This window comes from Panthera pardus, unplaced genomic scaffold, assembly GCF_024362965.1.
Source record: "Panthera pardus isolate Hobbes unplaced genomic scaffold, ASM2436296v1 HiC_scaffold_8, whole genome shotgun sequence".
NCBI lineage: Eukaryota > Metazoa > Chordata > Mammalia > Carnivora > Felidae > Panthera > Panthera pardus.
The window spans coordinates 52,709,077-52,728,068 of NW_026527013.1; the positions used below are offsets into that span (position 1 = coordinate 52,709,077).

The window sequence follows — 18,992 nt, forward strand, 5'->3', positions numbered from 1 at the left end:
AAAATAAATAAGTAAACATTTTTAAAAAGAGAGGAATTTATAGGCCTCTGAAAGTGCAATGTTCTAGGTTAGGCCTCCATTTCAGGCATAACTGGATCCAGGTACTCAAGTCATATCATCAATATCAGTCTTTCTTTGCTCTAAACTCTGCTTTCCTCTGCGTTGGTTTTATTCTCGGGCCGGCTATTCCCTCATGTTCAGTGATGACCCCCAGGAATTACAAGCTTAGCATCTCTAGGAGAAAAGAAGGTATCCCATTTGCAGTAGCTTCAGTAAAAGTCCCAGGATTGAGTTTAATTGTCTTGGCTTGCATCATATGCTCATCTCTGAATCAATCACTGTGGTCAAGAGAAATGCTTTGATTGGCCAGGCCTGGGTCATGTGACCATCTCTGAAGCTACCTCCCAGTAGAGAAGAGGTGGTTTCCCAAAGGAAAACTGGGGAGCTGTTACCTGAAAGGGGGAGATGGATGCTGGGTGGGCAAAACCAGCAGATGTCTGTTTTAGTGCTGATGTGCTCAATGCACAGACTGCAGGGAAAATTCCCCATAAGTGAAACTCATTCTTTGGGGGTTACATCTTCAGGGTGTGTGGATAGAAAGCTCTCCGGTGTTTTCAAAGTCACAGAGAGCTTGTTTACCATGTTCTGGGTGGAGAGGAACCAGTGGCCATGGAGCTCAGTCATGATGGACAAACTAGATTTCCCACAAGTCTGGCAGTTTTTCTCAAGCAGTTCTGTACAGTCTGCCAGAGGACAGGAAAGGGGCTGGGTACAGGGACATCTAATTTGCAGAGGCATTACAGGCAAGAGTGAGGTACCAGAGGAGCTGTGCTTGATAGAGTGCCAGGAGTCCCACTGGGTAGCTCCTGTGATCTGGTCTTCGGTTTCCTGGGGCAGCAGCTGTTCTGTGTTTTACCTCTCTGTATGATTTACTACTGGTCTTAGAGATTCAGAGAAAGCACCCCTGCCCTTGGACCCTAGAACTCTCCCTCCTCCAGGCAAAATACCTCTCTTTCCTGCTTGGGGATTTGATGACTCAGTAAGGTCACTACCCTGGATTTGGGTAAAGAAAATCCACTGACGTAGCAAATAGGGGAACTGAGGCAGAGCGGGAGGACTTAAAAATGCATCCGTTTCTCTCCTAAATCTTTAACATTTGTGTCTGCACTGGACCCTCCCTATCAACATTTAAGCATCCTTGAGTTTCTACCATTAAAAAAAAAATTCTCCCTCAACTCCCCTTCCACTACCTATCTCCCAACTCCCTTTGGAGGCAAAATTTCTTGAAAAAGCTCTTGTTATATCCACTCTTTCCATTTCCTCTTCCCCGTGTCTCAGTCCACTCTGTTACACTGGCACCCCTGCTCTACACACACACAGACACACAGACACACACACACACACACACACACACACACACACACACACACACTCTCTTCATGAAAAGGGCTCTCCTTGAGATGCTCATTTAGCTCCAGGACACTCCAGTGAGGGAAAAAATGTATTCATTTCTTAGGTTGAGAAGCAGCCTAAGATTAAGATCTTTAATTTTAATAAGTATTTGCTGAATGATTAACACACTCCAGCAAATCCAGGGTAGAGTGACCTGTACTGTTGTAATCAAATCCCTGAGAGAAGAAATAAGAGATTTTGCGTGGAGAAGGACGAGTTCTAGGATCCAAGGGGCACTGGTGCTTTCTCCAAATCTCTAAAGTGCTACTGCATAGAAGAGGAAGGTGTGGTCTGGATGGCTCCAGAACGAGGAACCTTCAGGAAGGGGGACTTCCTCTCATTTTAAGAAATGTTCTCATGGTCAGAACTCTCTAAAGAAGAAAGGGCCACATCAGGATATAGTGAGTTTCCTGTCACTAGCAGTCATCAAACAGAGACTATTCTAATAGTCAGGAGTACTCAGAAGAGAGTCTTGGGTGGGAGATTATCCCAGAGGACTTCTGAAATTCTGGGATTGGTTAAGTATGTATCTCTAGATGTGGGTCTCCATAGACTTGCCTCTGCCATTCCCAGCTGTGTGGTCTTGAATAAATTGCTCAACTTCTCTGTTCCTCACTTTCCTCAGCTATAAATAATAGCACTTACCACGTAGGGATGCTGTGAATATTCAAATGCCCTAATGCTCAAAGGGCTCAGCCCCGGTGCCCAGCACATAACAAGTGCTCAGTAAATGTAGCTAGTATTTGTATTTAGTGCAAAGCCTTGTTCTCTAGATGGCACCCTATTCTCAACCATCAGCGTCATCGGCTGCATTTGGCTTTTAGCTCTGGATTTTCCTTGGAGCTGGGCTCACAGAGAGCCTGGGGAAACATGTTAGAAAAGCCATTGTAACTCCCGGTGTGCGTCTCATGCTGTCAACAGCAGTTTTTGTCAGAGAGGAGCCTGGAAACTAAGAAAGTAGTTTCCATTAAGTACCACAGAGGAAGCCTAAATGCATCTGTTTTGAAAGGTGAAAGATACAGGTGGGCCTCCCCCTTCTCCTACCCCTTCCCTGCCACCTCTTATGCTCAGATCAGCTATGCAAATATTTTCTCATGGGCAGAATCCTGTGACAGTTTTCTCATGGTAATCTTAATCACAAAGATAAGAAGTCACTCAATTTGGCTTAAATATGACTTGCCTTATGAGCTGGGTCCCAGGAGCTTCCATTCCATATCACACAAATCCTCTTGACAATCCTAAGAGGGAAGTTCATTCTCCACTTCGCGGATGAGGAGACTAAGCCTCAGAGAGGTTAAGTAGCTTTTCCAAGGTCACACAAGCTGGAGCAGGGACCTAAACATCTAAATTCTTGCTGTTCAGCGAACTGTTACCCATAACCTCTGGAAGATTCTGGAATTAATTAAGGACATGTATATTTAATGAAGCAGTCCCCAATAACAGAACTTCTAAAACACGTTCCTGAGAAGTTTAGGAAGTTCGTTTATTTCTCCGTCTAGACTTTTTGGATGGTAAGGTGTGGGTGGGGGATTTCGGAGAACAGGGCCATCACTCATCTGACTTCTCTTTATGCTGACCTCTTTGTGCCTTCCTGCAGGTCTGGGTAGATGCTGGGACACAGATCTTTTTCTCCTATGCCATCTGCCTGGGTTGCCTGACTGCTCTGGGAAGTTATAACAATTATAACAACAACTGCTACAGGTGAGCATTTTGTGGCCCTGCCAAACCCCAAACCTCCACCAGACCCCAAGAGCTCCACACTGTCAGGCTAGGTCACATTCGTCTTCCCGCCTTGCAGGGCCAGGACAAGACAGGCAGTCTGTTTCTCGGCCTCTCCCTGCCCCAGGATCAAAGAGCGGGCCACTTGAGGAGCTAGGAAAATAACGAATGTGATCAGAGTGTGTTGCAGACTGAATGTGAATCCACCCCAGGAGTCTTATTCAGGCCCCCATCCCACCCTGTGTGGCAAAGATTTATCCCAGGGCAGGTAAGTGACTTGCCCAAGGTCACATCGCTAGTAAGTGGCAAAACTGGGACTTGAACTCAGGTCTTCTGACAGTGCGGGCTTTGTTCTTCTGCCTTCTATTCAGAACCCTGCTTCTTGCCCCTTCTCACTTGATTTTAGGGTCCTATCCTGTCCCATCTGGAATGACTAGTGCCCCATCTTACCCCTCGGCCTCCCTGCCTGGCCTCCTGCATGTGCCCACACCCAGAACTGGGAAGGGAATTGCCCAGGTTGGGAGGTGAGCCTGAGGCTGTCTGACCCTGGCTGCCTGGCTTCTCATGCCTGCAGCCTGATTTCTACTGTGAGGCTGAGACCCACCGAGGGCCAGGAACCCACTCAAGGTCACCAAGCAGTGCATGGCAGAAGGGAAATTGGCACTCTGGATTCTAGCCAATGGTCTGTTTGCTGAGGTCTTTGTACCCCTGAATTCAACTCCTGGTCATAGTAGGTGGCTCTTCAGGAGACTTGTATTTAATAACCACACAATTTGGTTGCTATGTGGCTCAAGGGAGATCGTGCATTTGAAAGAACTTTAGGCATGATAAAAGTCCCTCCCATGTTATCCCCATCTTTGAGATGGGGAAAGAGAGGCTCACGGAAGTGACCCCCGTCAGCTGTACACAGTAGAGCCTGGACTCTGCCTGAGGTCTCCCATTTTTCCATCCCAGGGCCCTGCCACATCTCTCTGAAAGCTAGCTTTGTGATTGCTTTATTAACCCATTCATTAAAACCATGTGCATTGCGTGTCTGCTGAGTGCAAGACACCAGCATTGGTACCTTAGGAGATAACACACAGGAATGGCACAGCCTCGGTCTACAGATTTTGTAAGTTGGGGAAATGGAGGCACTGAGGAAGTGAAAGTGGCCAGGTCCAGCATGCTGTAAGGAAAAGCCATTGTGGAATCCAGTGTGCCATTAGGCAGCAAGTTCTGTTGTTCCTGGGGGCCCTTGGGCAGAGAGGTATTGGGTATGGCTGGGCAGAAGGATGCTGGAGAGGCAGAAGACCATGCCAGGTTGTCCATACGATCCTTTCTACCTTCCAGGCGTTCGTGGGGAGGTGGGTGTTGGGGGTGAGAGGCAAAGCACTCTGTCAGCCACAATGCAAAACAGTAACCATGGACAGGAAGAGAAAGGCACGGGGCAGGGAGAACAGCATGGCAGTCCTCTGGTCAGGGTTGAGTGTGAGCCACTTGGGATGTTGGAGAAGAATGCTGTCTGCACACAGCTGTCACCATAGCCAGTCACAGTAGCCAGCCTGACTACTGACTTAGACCAGCCCTCTGTGCAGGACACTGCAGAAATCACTTGGCCACTGCCCGGCTGTCAGCTCCATGAGGACACAAGCTAGTTCTTGTTGGCCACCATCCCTTGAGCCTACTACAGTGCTGCCCAGTGTGTCAGGAAGCAGGGAAGGAGCCATCTGTTACACAGATGAGGAAACTGAGGCCCCCAAATAAGTCACTTGCTCATGTTCATTATTACCAGTGGTGGAACGTGGCGTTGAACTCAGGGCTTTCTAGTTCCTGCACCCCTATTCCTCAGCAACAGGGATGGCCAGTTCTTTCCCAACATCTGTAGCTGACAAGGATTTGGCCAAGACTGCCCTGTCTTCGGGCCATGTCCTACAACCGTCTCCCCCACCGAGCGTGTGGGTAAGATATGCTGGCCACCACAGATCTCTTCTGCTGTCCCATCCAAGAGGCAGAAGAAAGAAAATCCCCCAGGGGATGTTGCAACATCTGAAGGCCCATTTTACTTCCATTTCTCTGCGAACAGGTCTTCCCAACTCAGAGGGAGTAAATTAGTACCCTCCCTCTGACAGCCTAATAGCTTCTGGAGGTCTTCAAAGCCCAGCTCAGCTCCTGCCAACTTTAAAGCGCTTGTTACATAAGCTTTTCACCTAGAAGGTGCCCTGCAGGAAGGAATTAGAGGGATGGGAAATGCAGCAAACCAGGCGGGGAAAATCCTCACTTCAGAACACAGGCTGCTAAGCTCCTTCTGCTTAAAAGGTGTGAGTGCTCTGAGGGCCAAGGGGTGGGATGCAGGGCTGGAAGGGACCTCAGGTCTGCTTAGTGCTTCTCTGTCCTTCTGTGGCATGAGGAACTCACTCAAGAGTTCCCTGGGGACAGATGGGAAGTTTGCAATAAGGGATATTTGTTTTTCAACAACCACATGAGTGCCCACAGATAACTGTCCACAAGTCAGGATCTGAAAGTCTTAATTCTTAGGGGGCATTGTTTTTGTGTAGCTCCTGGAAAAAGCATGGGTTTTAGCATCTGAGACAAATGGACACACATCCCAACCTCATCCCAAGATGCCCCTGAGACCTTGAGTAGGTGATTCTCCTCCCTGAGCCTCAAGATTCAGTGACACAATGTTCAAGAAACCATAGCACAGGACTAGGTACATTGCAGATTCAAATTATACAGGAGATTTCCAGAATAGAGCGGATATAGAGAAAGTGCTTTCCTCAGGACCCCCTTATTTCCCACTGTTTGATAAGGCAGGGTCAGGAAATAGGCATGAAGAGCAGTTTTACCCCAACCGTAGGGATAAATCTCTCCTTACCTTGACTGAGCTGTATTTCCTTTTAAGAGGAGAGAAATCTGGGACGCCTGGGTGGCTCAGTCGGTTGAGCATCTGACTTCAGCTCAGGTCATGATCTAATGGTTCGGTTCATGGGTTTGAGTCCCACATCAGGCTCTCTGCTGTCAGTGCAGAGCCCACTTGGAATCTTCTGTCTCCCTCTCTCTCTGCCCCTCTTTATCTCTCTGTCTCTCTCTCTGTCTCTCTCTCTCATAAATAAATAAACAAACAGACAGACATTTAAAAAAAAGAGGAGAGATATCAGGCTTGCAGATTGTCTTCAGGTCTGCCAGCCCAGCCTACATCCACAGTGCCAGAAGAGTTATTTAAAGAGACCTGTAATCAGTCACTGACTGCTACAGTAATGCTGTGTAACAAACATCCCCATGATCTCAGTGGTTTAACATGACAAGCATTTGCTTTTATTACTCTCAAGTCTCCTGGACAACTGGGCAAGCTCTCCCGCAGGCTGTGAATTGGTTGGATTCAGCCCCAGGACCCAGGGCAGGCTCAAGTCTGCTTCATGTGTGTACATCGTGGGGTGCAGACTATGAGGACGGCAGCTCCCCTGGGGCAGTTCCTCTCATGGCAAGTCACAGAAGGCATAAAGGGCAAGTTCAATCACCTAAGTGTTATCTGAAGCCTCTGTTTGTATCACATCTGCTAATATCCTGTGACCAAAGAAAGTCATGTGGCTAAGCCCAAAGTCAGTGGGGAAGCATACTTGAACCCAAGGAAGAAGGTAGGGGGAGATGACTACTTGCTGGAAAATTACATAATTTGTCATAAGGCCCAAGAAACCCTGTTCTTAAGCACTTTGTCCCATGGGGAGGTCAGGTCCAGAGAGAAGATACTGCAGGGGGAAGTAGGGCCCACGTCTCCTGACCCCCAGGGTAATGCCTACTCCAATGTGCCCTTGATTCTCAGAGTCATTGCAAGGCAGCTGGGTGTCACAAGTCACCAACATTAGTGTAGCCCTTGGTTACATTACAAAAGGCAGGCTGTCCGGAGAAGAGGAGGTGAGAGCCCTGCTGTGTTCTTGAGTCGAGCACTCAGTCCTGGATATGGCATTTGAAGAGGGGCTGGGCCAGCTGGAGTGGATTACAGATCACAAGCCGGATGAACAACTGGTAAAGGAACTGGGGCAGTTAACTGAGGGAACCGAAAACCCAAAGGGGATATCGGGCCACTATCTTCAGATCTGCCAAAGCTGAAGGAGCTGCAGGCGGTTAGGGAGGGCAGAACTAAAACTCACCAGAGAAGGCTGGTTTTGGTTGAACACACACGAGGAAGTTCTTACTGCTGTAGGCAGCACTAGCTGGCCGGCCATGGGAAAGCACCATGGGACGAGGGGACTAGACCTGCTAGGGTGTGACCAGAGGCAGCCCACCAGCACCACCACAGGGACGCCCCAGGCGCATCGTACCCCAGACAAATGGCTGGACAGGCCACTTGGGAGCTCCTCCCTGTAAAATGGGGCATCGCGCGTGTCATAAGCCTAACTTCCTGGCACATGCTGGCAGCAGCTGAGATCCGGGGAGGCCGATTCCCTGACTTGGCCCCGTGAGGATGCAGTGCCTGAGGTAGGAGAGGCCGGGGCTTGAGGGTTCTGTTTTCATCTTGACAAAACCCAGTCGTTTGTACTCCGATTTCTCCTGGTTGCAGCTTTATGCTGGTGCTTCTTTACTGGTAAGCCCCTCCCAAGGGCAAGAGACAGTCACTGCTCCTGTAATCCCTCCATGCGGGATCCAACCTGGGAGGGGCTGCTGCCTCATAGGGACTTCAGTGAGGCCAGTGAGGCTCTGCTCCAGTAAACAGCCTGGCAAGAAGCTTGACCTTTGGGAGGGTGTTTCCTCCTGAAGCTGCTGGGAACTGCCAGTGTAAAGTCTGTGGATGCTCCCCTGAGAAGGAGCCATTTCTCAGAGGCCTCTCCGGCCCTCCTTGGGCTCCCAGGAAATCACTCCTCTGTCATTTCCCTGGTTTTGTTTCCTTCTGGGGATTTGGAGGAGTGTTGCTTTGTCTCCAACTATGTTCTCACTAGGGCATTTTCTCACTTGCCAGCCTTTCTTCCTTCCCATCCCTCTTCCATGCGTCTGGTTCATGACCCACCTTATCTTCTAAAAATGCAGGAGAAGCTGTGTGACTATGAGCCAGCCACCTAACCTCTCTGAACCACCAGGGCTTCATCAGGCAAATGGGGCTGTCTGTGCCCACCCTGCCCTGCCTTCCCCACAGGATTGGCGGTGGTGCTCACACAGAATGTTCAAGCAGGGCACCTGTTCCGCCCACTCTGACCTCAGCCCCTCTCGCTGCTTCCCCACAGGGACTGCATCATGCTGTGTTGCCTGAACAGTGGCACCAGCTTTGTGGCTGGCTTTGCCATCTTCTCAGTCCTGGGCTTCATGGCATACGAGCAGGGGGTGCCCATTGCCGAGGTGGCAGAGTCAGGTAAGTTCGCCAAAGGCGAGGGAGGCCTCGGGTGATTGAAGGTCATAGCACAAGTATGATCTGCCTCCTCAGCTCATTCTCCTCCTGGATTCAGGTCTTAGGAGGTGGCCCGCCATCCATCCTCAAACCAGGATCACGGGAGAAAAACCTTGACACCTCCTCATTTCCATATCCAAGACGTCCTCGGGTTGTATAGCTTCTGCCTCCTCAGTGTTGCTCCACTTCATGTACTTTCCCCCAGCTACACTGTCTCCCCACCAGCCCAGACCACCATCACCGCTCACCTGGATGATCGCAGGAACCTTCCACAGGCCTCCTAGCCTCCACTATTGCCCCTTCTATTCCATGTGTAGATTGATTTCTTTCAAAATGCAGATCTGAGTATGTCCATCTCTGGTGAAAAGCTCTTCTTTACTTCTCATAGTAGTGGATTCTAAGCATGGCCCCAAGGCCCCGTGTTGCCCAGCCTTTGTAGCCTCACCCCCAACATCATCCCCCCCGTGCTCATGCTGCCCCACTGCAGTGATCTGCTTTTGCAACGTCACTTGCTCCCTCCCACCACAGGGTCTTTGCACATACCGTTCTCTCTGCTTAGAGAACCTCTCTCCCTTTCCCTCTTTTAGATGTAGAATCACTGAGTGTGACATTCTTAAGTATAGATAGATGTGTTTGTATCAAACACACTACAAGCAGAGTTATTGTTGCTGAGGCGATGACACAAAATGGTGAATTTACATGGTTGTGATTCACAATCTACATGGTGTTTGAATTCTAGGAAAATGTGTGTTAAAAAGTATGAAAATAGTTTGTGTTCTCATGACAAATGGTTAGGTTCTAAACTCAGTTAAGTCTAAATAAGTTTTTCACCTACAAGAATGTGTAGTAGAACAGTTTGTCAAGAGCAGCACAGGTTGCTTAGCCTTTCTGGCCTCCATCTACTCAGTGCAAGTCATGCCCCCATTTATTGTGACCACCCCCAAGCACTTGTGGGAGCCACATTGCCTCTGTGGAAAATGTTGGTCCACAGTATCCTTTTTATGTGGCACACATAGATCAGGAAGCACCCCTCTAACCCACCAAGCTGGGCAAGGTGGTGGATATGGACATCAGAGCAGGAACGTGGTTGCAAAGCTTTGCTCCGTGACCACTCAGGGTACACCTTCCTCTGGATAATGTATGTCAGAGAGTGAGAGAGAGAGAGAGAGAGAGAGAGAGAGAGAGAGAGAACAGACAGACCATCCCTGCTGAAATCAGGATGCCAGAGCTAGCCTAGAGGATATTAATCTGACCAAAGCTCTCACTCATCAAGTGCTTACTCTGTAAAGAAGCTACCCCTGTTTTACAGATAAGGAAGCTGAGGCTCAGAGAGGTGAAGTCACTCAACCAAGATTACACAAGCTGGAAGGGACAGGGCTGGGATTTAATACAGGCCCTCTGGCTCCAGAGCCCATGCTCTGACCATGCCATCCTACTGCCCACTGTGGGCACCTGACCCTTGACCAAACACCCATGCTCCTTCCTGGCATCAAACCACAGACAGCCCTGTAAGGAAAGAGTGTTACCTTCTATATGGGAGCACTGCCCACTCCAAGAATTCATTCCCTCCTCTATAAAATGAATGTCCTAATTTCTGCCTTAGGTGTGCAGCGGGATAAGATATCTGCAGCATTATGTTTTCTCTTTTTGTCATTATTTCCATTTTATAGATGGAGTTCAGAGAGGATTCATAGAAAGGAAAAGAGCCAACTAAAAATAAATTTTATTATTTTTTTTTCTAATTTCAAGTTGAAAGCATATTCATGTTAGAAAATGGAAATCTTAACAAAGGAAAAACGCTGCACTCCAAATCAAACAACATTTTGGGTTTTTCCTGTCATGGCATTTTCCATGCCTACATATCCATATGTGTGTTGATGGAAATCAGATCAAATTACCCCTGGTATTCAGTAGACTACATTTCCCCCTTCACAATAAAGCATGAGGAACTTTGTGCCTCAGTAAACAGAGATCTCAATCAAGAGTTTTCATGGCTCTGTGGTATTCCACTGGATGGATGGACCATAATGGATTTATTGTGTCTCATTTGTCAGGCTCTGGGGTGGTTGTGTTTCATAGTCTACCTCATGAAATTCTCACAGCACCTCTGCAGGGTAGGCTTTGTCCGGGCTTCCACTCGTGGCTGTACAGAACAGGCTCTGCACAACTGCAGGGGGCACTGTTCACATAAACAGCCCTAGGTTTTACCATGCCCATTGAGATATGGACCCCTTGGGGCGCCTGGGTGGCGCAGTCGGTTAAGCGTCCGACTTCAGCCAGGTCGCGATCTCGCGGTCCGTGAGTTTGAGCCCCGCGTCGGGCTCTGGGCTGATGGCTCGGAGCCTGGAGCCTGTTTCCGATTCTGTGTCTCCCTCTCTCTCTGACCCTCCCCCGTTCATGCTCTGTCTCTCTCTGTCCCAAAAATAAATAAAAAAAAAAAAAAAAAAAAAAACGTTGGAGATATGGACCCCGTACCTCAGAGCCTCAAGTGGTTCACCCAAGGTCACATAGCTCATAGGTGTTACAACCTGGCTCTAGCCTTTTCTGGCTCACCTTCCTGTGTTGCTCCTGGTATCCAGCCGGTAAATCTGCTCTGTGCCCTTGGTTGGGCATATGGGTCAGGCTAAGATTCTCCTTGGGAACATCTGCCATATGGAGAAATTGCAAGTTTTAAGTGAGTGTGTATCCACCTCACCTTGCTCGGAAGGACCTGGGCTTGCTTTCTGATGAGTGATTTTTGGAAAATACCTAATTAGATGGCAGAATGCTCAATGGGATGTCCCAGAATACCTGGAAACTGAGCCAGAAAGGCAACATATACTTCTCACAGGACTCAGATTTTGTCATGCTATGATCCCAAGCCCTTACCCACATGTCCCTTGGTCTGTTTCTGTGATACTTTCTGTGAGATACCCTCTCCTGGAGGTTGAGATTTTAGACAGCTTATAATTGGGTCTTGCTTTTTTATTCAGTCTGATTATCTATGTCTTTTAATTGGAGTATCTGTCTCTTTTCATTTCATAATTATTGATGTGGTTAAGTCCTGAATTCTATTTTGAGACAGAAAATGTCAGAATGATCATCAGAAGTGGAAAGAGTCAGATGTGTGGTGGCAGGATTAAGTAATATGTTGCTAACTCCAGATAGACTTTAATGAGTTATGGGTGCATATTGTTGGCTAACTGCTTAGAAAATAATAATAGGAGGTAGAGCTACAAAGCTTAGATGAAATACAATTGGGCATTTCAAAATATTGATCAGCCCAAAAGAAGGCAATAAAAACACAACAGAGTAAACAAAAAAACAAAACCTACAAAATTCAGAAGGGACAAAAGTAAAACAAATATGAAATGGTAAAATTACACCCAACTATATCAATAATTATATTAAGTGCAAATGAGCCAAATACTCCAAGTAAAAGGCAGAGATTATCAGACTGAGTAAAAGAGCAAGACTCAACTATAAGCTTTCGACAAGAGATGCTTTAAATTTAAAGACACAGATAATGTGTAACACAAAGTGAAAAGATAATACCATGTAAACAACAAACATAAGAAAAGTGGCTTTGCTATATTAATATTAGAGTAGACTTCAAGTCAAAGAGTATTACTAGAGATAATGGGGAGCACACTTCATAATGTTTATAAAAGGAGCAGTTCATTTATAAGATAGCTAATCCTTAATGTGTTGGTACTTAATGCCAGGGATTTTAAAAACATGAAGCAGTGGTGCCTGGGTGGCTCAGTTGGTTGAGTGTATGATTCTTGATTTTGGCTCAGGTCATGATCTCACAGTTCGTGGGTCTGCACCCTGCATCAGGCTCCATGCTGACATGGAGAATCCCTGCCTGGGATTCTCCCTTTCTTTGTGCCCCCCTCCCCATCTCTCAAAATAAATAAATAAACTTTTAAAAATACAATACATGAAGCAAAAACTGACAAACTAAAAGTAAAAATAGACAAACTCACAATCAGTGGGAGATTTTAACACCCCTTGTTCATTAATGTTAAAACAACTATACAAAATATTAATAAAGACATAGAGATCTGAATACTGTCAAACAACTTAGCTTAATTGACATTTATAAAACACTGCAAGGAACAACTGCAAAGTACAGTTCTTTTCAAATGAACATGAAATATTCACCAAGATAGGATATAAATTGGGCCATAAATTAAATCTCAATAGGTTTCAAAAGATTGAAATTACAAGGTATATTCTCTGACTACCACTGAATTATGAATCCATAATGAAAATATACCTAGAAAATCCTTAAGTATGTGTAAATTAAGCAACATGTTTCTAAATTTCCCATGAGCCAAAGAAGACAGTATTTCAAACTGAATGGTAGTGAAAACATATCAAAACTTGTGGGATACAGTTAAAGTACTTACAGGGAAATTTATAACTTTAAAGCCTAATTAGAAAGAAGGATTTAAAGTAAAAAATTAAAGTTTCTATCTGAAGAAGCTGAAAAAAAGAAGTATAAATTAAAACCAAAGTAAGTATAAACAAAGAAATAATAAAGGGAAGACATACCCACAATAAAATTCCAAAGCCAAATTTGGTATTAAACAACAAAATTTATAATCCCCTAGTAAGACTAATCAAGGAAAAAAAATGAGAGAAAACACAAATTACTAATATCAGGAATGAAAGAAGAGGGATGAAGTTCTACAGACATTAAAAATGAGAATAGGAAATATTATGAACAACTTCAAGCTAATATATTTGATAATGTAGATTAAATGGAAAATTCCTTTAAAAATATAATTTACTCAAAATGACTCAAGAAGAAATAGAAACACTGAATAGCTCTATACTTTTTAAAAGACATTGGATTCATATCAAAAACCTTTCTACCAAGAAAACTTGAAGCCCTGATGGTTTCACTGGTGAAATCTACCGAACATGTAAGAAAAAAATAATACCAATCTTACATGGGTCTTTTAAAAATTAGAGTATGTTAGACCTCTGAATATCTGAGGACTATGAGAGCTGTATAGCTACTTGTATCCTAATTTCCTTCCTGAACAAGAAAAAAAAACAAGAAGGGAAAATATATTTTATACAAAACCATGCCCCTGCATAACTCAAAGACAGAAAATATTAAAGCTACAGATAACCGTAACAAAAATAAAAAATACCAATCTCAGTGCATAATCCCTTCTGCTACCACCTGCACCCTCACAGCTGGTAAGGCTTTGTGATGAACAAAAGCAAACTGAGAAAAACTATGGGGGAAACAGAAGACAGGCTGGTGAAGGGACCTAAGAGTGATTTGGAGCAATCCCCAGAAAGATTAAATTCACTGTAAGTCTGAAAAACCTGGAAAAGATCCAGACAGATCCCTGAGCAGGGACAACAGAGAAGGGATTCAATGTGTAATTCAAGGAACAGGGGCCATTTAAAGGAACCAGGACAATTTAAAGGAGACACCACTTGAAACACAGAACTTCTGGGAGAGAAAAAGGCAAAAAGAAAAGGAGAAGCACCCTTTGACGATTCGATGGTGAAGGGAAAACCAAAAAAAGGAGATAAAATAAAGTCCTGAAAAACCAAAGAGAACCATTAAATCAGGGTGTGGGAAGGGGAGATCACCCTTCCCCACCCTCAAAACAAAAAGCTGCTAAAGTACCTGGACTTTGCCATACTGACAAAAGAGGGCACTATTAAGTTGGGAATATTATAAAATACCCACAAACATGAACATGAGAAAAGTCAAGTCCATACAGAGCTACTGCAGAAAATCAGGAATAGAAACTCCCCACATATCAATGACCATGAAACCAACCATGACATAGAGGAAAATTGTAAGTCAACACTCCAGACAGAATTAAATATATCCAAAGAAGCCTCTGAGGATGTGAGAAAAACAAACAAAAACCTTGAACCTGGAATTTTAAAACTACCAGATAGGAGAAGAGGGCACAGGAATGAATGAAGAGAAAGTTAATTGAACTCAGGGGGGAAGAAATGAGAAAAAAGATAAGGCCAAGTTATCTCAGAAATGAAGAATAAATTACAAATGTCCACTGGAGAATGGTCTCAATAAAGGGGCATTTTATTATTTTTTATTAAAATTTTTTAAATGTTTATTTATTTTTGAGAGAGAGAGACAGAGACAAAGTGTGAGTGGGCGACGGGCAGAGAGGGTGGGAGACACAGAATCCGAAGCAGGCTCCAGGCTCCCAGCCACCAGCACAGAACCTGACGCGGGGCTCAAACTCACAAACCGTGAGATCATGACCTGAGCTGAAGTCAGATGCTTAACCGACTGAGCCACTCAGGCGAATAAAGGGACATTTTAAAAAGGAAGGAAAACAACCAGATGAATGAAAATGACATAAAGAAGTAAAAACGATCCCACCAAAAACCAAAAATGGAAGACCAGCAGAGAAGAAGATATTCACATTATAGGGTCCCTGAAGAAGAAAAATAAAACAATGGAACAGCGATAATATTTAAAACTATAATCCAAGAAGACTCTTCAGAAACAGAAAAAGAGCTCAATCTACACATTGAAAGGACTTCTCAGGTACTAATGAAAATTAACCCAGGTTGATCAACTCCAAGACATTCTGGTAAAGATATTAGCTTTCAAAGATAAAGATAAAATCCTCAAGGCTTCCAGGCAAAAAAGATTAAATAACTTAAAAGGGCAAAAGACTTAGACTGGTATCATAGTTTTCAAAACCAACATACAAAGAAAGGCAACTATGAAACAGTATCTTTTTTTTTTTTTTAATTTACAAAAAGAAGTGTGAATCAAGGCTATGGAAAATGTCGAGGTTATAGGAAAACCATATTAAGCAGAACTTTGAGACTTCTACACTCATAAGTCCTTTGGAGGAATCTACTATGGGGTGAGCTTCATCCAACCCAGGAATAACTAGGAAAACTTAGAAAAAAGACTGATGGTAAGCATTCAAAAATATGTAAGTACACATCTAAGACCAAAACGAAGGTAGGGAAGAAGATAGATGAGTAATATAGAAATATGCTGTGTACTGTTAACAGAGTTGAAATCATCAACCTAAAAGATGGAGAGAGAAGGCAAAAGGAAAACAGAAAAGCTCATTGTTGTGTAGACCATAAATGGTGTCAAATGATATGGGGGGGGGGGGGTGGGGGCAGACCTGGAAAGCCAGGCAGTAAAGGTTTAAATAAAATTATAAGGGTCTAAGGGCATTTTTAAAAGATGTAATAAGTATAAAGATAACCACTAGAACAAAAACATAAACCTTCCTAAATACCAAAAAACATTTATAAATAAAAGAACAAAGAATACATGACTCCTAGAGAAACATAACAAATATTTAAAAATACACATAACCACCAAGTATTTTGTCAAAATTAAGACTGATCATATCAATAAATGTGAGTAGCCTTAATTCATCCATTCATTAAAAGAAAAAGACTTTCAGGGCACCTGGGTGGCTCAGTCAGTTAGGCGTCTGACTTTGGCTCAGGTCATGCTATCACAGCTTGTGGGTTCAAGCCCCATTTTGGGCTCTGTGCTGACAGCTTAGAGCCTGGAGCCTGCTTTGGATTCTGTGTATCTCCCTCTTTTTCTGCCCCTCCCTTCTCTCTCTCTCTCTCTCTTTCTCTCTCAAAAAAAAAATAAACATTAAAAAAGAAAAGAAAAAGATTTTCAATTTGGCTCACAAAACATGACCTATATATATGCTGTATATAAGAGATATATACATGCTGTATATAAGAGATACACCTAAAACAAAGTGATTCATAAAAGCTAAAAATAAGGGAATAGACAATGACAGCAATATCAGGGAAAGTAGAATTCAAGCCCCAAAGCACTAAGCATTACAAAGGACATTTTTTAAATGGTAAAAACTATAATTCATAATAAAGATACAGCAACATAAAAATATATGCACCAAATAATACAGCAATAACCTTTATGAAGCAAAACTGCAGGAGGTACAAGGAGACACAGATAGAAATAAACTGATAATAAGAGAAAACTATACTAAAAACACATTGATAAAAGTGAAAAAATGAAAATTAATTACATTAAGAAGAACAACAGCAAAGTGAACTAAAAGAAAGCACAGGAAAGGAAATAATAAAAATAAAAGCAGGAAGGAGTGAAATAATTATAGGTAGATAATTACAAACAGTAGATCTAATTAAAATTCTGGGTTTTTAAAAATATACAAGTTACCAAACGGCCAAGAATAAAAGAACTTACCAAGAGTGAAATAAGAAATGATAAAGGGGAAATAACCATTGAAGTGGAAGACATTTATATGGTAAGCAGAATAAGTCAGAGAAAGATAAATATATGATTTCACTCATTGGTGGAATTTAAGAAGCAAAACAGATGAACATAGGGGAAAGGAAGGAAAAAGAAGGTAAAAAGAGAGAGGGAGGTAAACCATAAGGGGACTCTTCAATACAGAGAACACATCTGAGTTGCTGGAGGAGAGGTGGGGGGGAGGGATGGGCTAAATGGGTGATGGACATTAAGGAAGGCACTTGTTGGGATGAGCCCTATGTGTAAGTGATGAATCACTAAATTCTACTCCTGAAATCTTTATTACACTATATGTTAACTAACTTGGATTTAAATAAAATTTAAAAATTAAAAAAAAAATCACAAGAGCCTGCTTTGTAGTCTTCTCAACACATAAATTTGAAAAATTAGATAAAATGAATATTTTCCTGGGAAAAAACAGATTGCCACAATTGACCACATTTGATTTAGAAAACCTAAGCCAATTTCCATAGAAGGAAAAAAGTTATTGAGTAACTACCCTACCAACAAAACAAAACAAAACAAAAAGCAACACTAGGCCCAGATGGCTTCTCAGATAATTCTATCAAACCTTCAAGTATCCAGGGCACCTGGTTGGCTCAGTTGGTTAAGTGTCCGACTGTTGATTTTGGTTCAGGTCATGATCTCACAGTTCATGAGATCAAGCCCCATGTAAGTCTCTGTGCTGACAGTGCAGGGACTGCTTGGAGTTCTCTCTCTCTCCCTTCCTTTCTTCCCCTCCCCCACTCACATTCCCCCCTCCCTCTCTGTCTCTAAATAAATAAATAAACACAACAACAACAAAAACTTCAAGCACCAGATAATCCCAGTGCTCTATAAATTATTCCAGAGGGAAAGAAAAGGAACATTTATATGAAGCATGAGTAACATTGATACCTACACCAAATAGACAATGCAAACAAACAAAATATCACTCATGCATAGTGATGTAAAAATAGTAAATACAATATTAGCAAATCCAAATACAAACCATTAGAATCCAAAATCACATTTAAAAAGGTAATATACCTAAACAACAAAAAAATGTAAAAAAAAATAAATAAAGCGGGGGCGCCTGGGTGGCTCAGTCGGTTGGGTAGCCGACTACAGCTCAGATCATGATCTCGCAGTTTGTGAGGTCGAGCCCTGCATCGGGCTCTGTCCTAAGAGCTCAGAGCCTGGAGCCTGCTTCCGATTCTGTGGCTCCCTCTCTCTCTGCCCCTTCCCTGCTTGTTCGCTCTCTGTCTTTCTTTCTCTCAAAAATAATAATTAAAAAAATTTTTAAAAAGAAGGTAATCCAAGTAGGATTTACTCCAGGAATAATGCAAGATTGGTGTAATGCTAGGAAATCCAGTAATATCATACATCCTATTAATAGCCCAAATGAAATAAATTATAAAATTATCTTCATATATACTAAAAAAGTCTTTGAAAAAATACAATAGTCATTCACAATATAAAAATAATCAAGTAAATGGAAATTTATGAGTATTTTTTAAAGGATAAATGTGTGTGTAAGTTTAAAAAGCAAATATACCTACCCATTGTATAAGAAAGAAGGAGATGTAAGAAAGTATGTCTGCTCATTTGTGCAAAAGAAATATGGAAAGGATAAACTAAAAAATGAAGAGAATGGTTACCTATAGGGCATGAGTGGACAAGGAATAGAAAGAAGGGTGGAATTAAGTAAAGATGAAAAGGAAAAAATACTTCTTAGTATATTTCTATTAGTTCTGACTCTTAGAGAACCACAGTAACAGTAACGTTTCACATAGCACCCAAAATAAACAGTTCCTTTTTTTGAGTGGAATTAAAATGGAATACAAACAGTAAAAAATGAACCTAACTGCATTACAAATAAAAAAAAATGTAACCATACTGAAGAGAATGGGTAAGAAAAGACCAAATCTAAGTAAATTTCTGGACACAGTATTTTGACTGGACACTATAAGGCTAAAAACAAAAATCACTGTACTGTTCTCTTGTTAGTACAGGAGTGCGGGTTTGCAATTCTGTAACTATTGTACGTGTATGTGGGGACTGAACAAACAAGTCAATAGGGATCATTAGAGACAGAATTTTCACTGAGGAAGAAGTTACACATAAAGAATATGGAGAAGCTATAGTGATCTGTATTAGAATTGGAGGTATCAGGATGGACTCGTGGGTTTAAAATATATGCAG

At 43.1% G+C, this 18,992-nt stretch overlaps 1 protein-coding gene across 2 annotated transcripts in view; it reads left to right on the forward strand.

Annotated features, from left to right (window-relative positions):
* The window catches only part of SLC6A11 (solute carrier family 6 member 11), a 135,028-nt gene that overhangs the window by 97,474 nt on the left and 18,562 nt on the right, over positions 1–18,992 (forward strand). For both annotated transcript variants that reach the window (XM_019428150.2, XM_019428149.2), the window contains 2 exons: positions 3,050–3,153; positions 8,367–8,491. In XM_019428150.2, the coding sequence (XP_019283695.1) occupies positions 3,050–3,153; positions 8,367–8,491 (229 nt within the window). The remainder of the gene's footprint in view (positions 1–3,049; positions 3,154–8,366; positions 8,492–18,992) is intronic.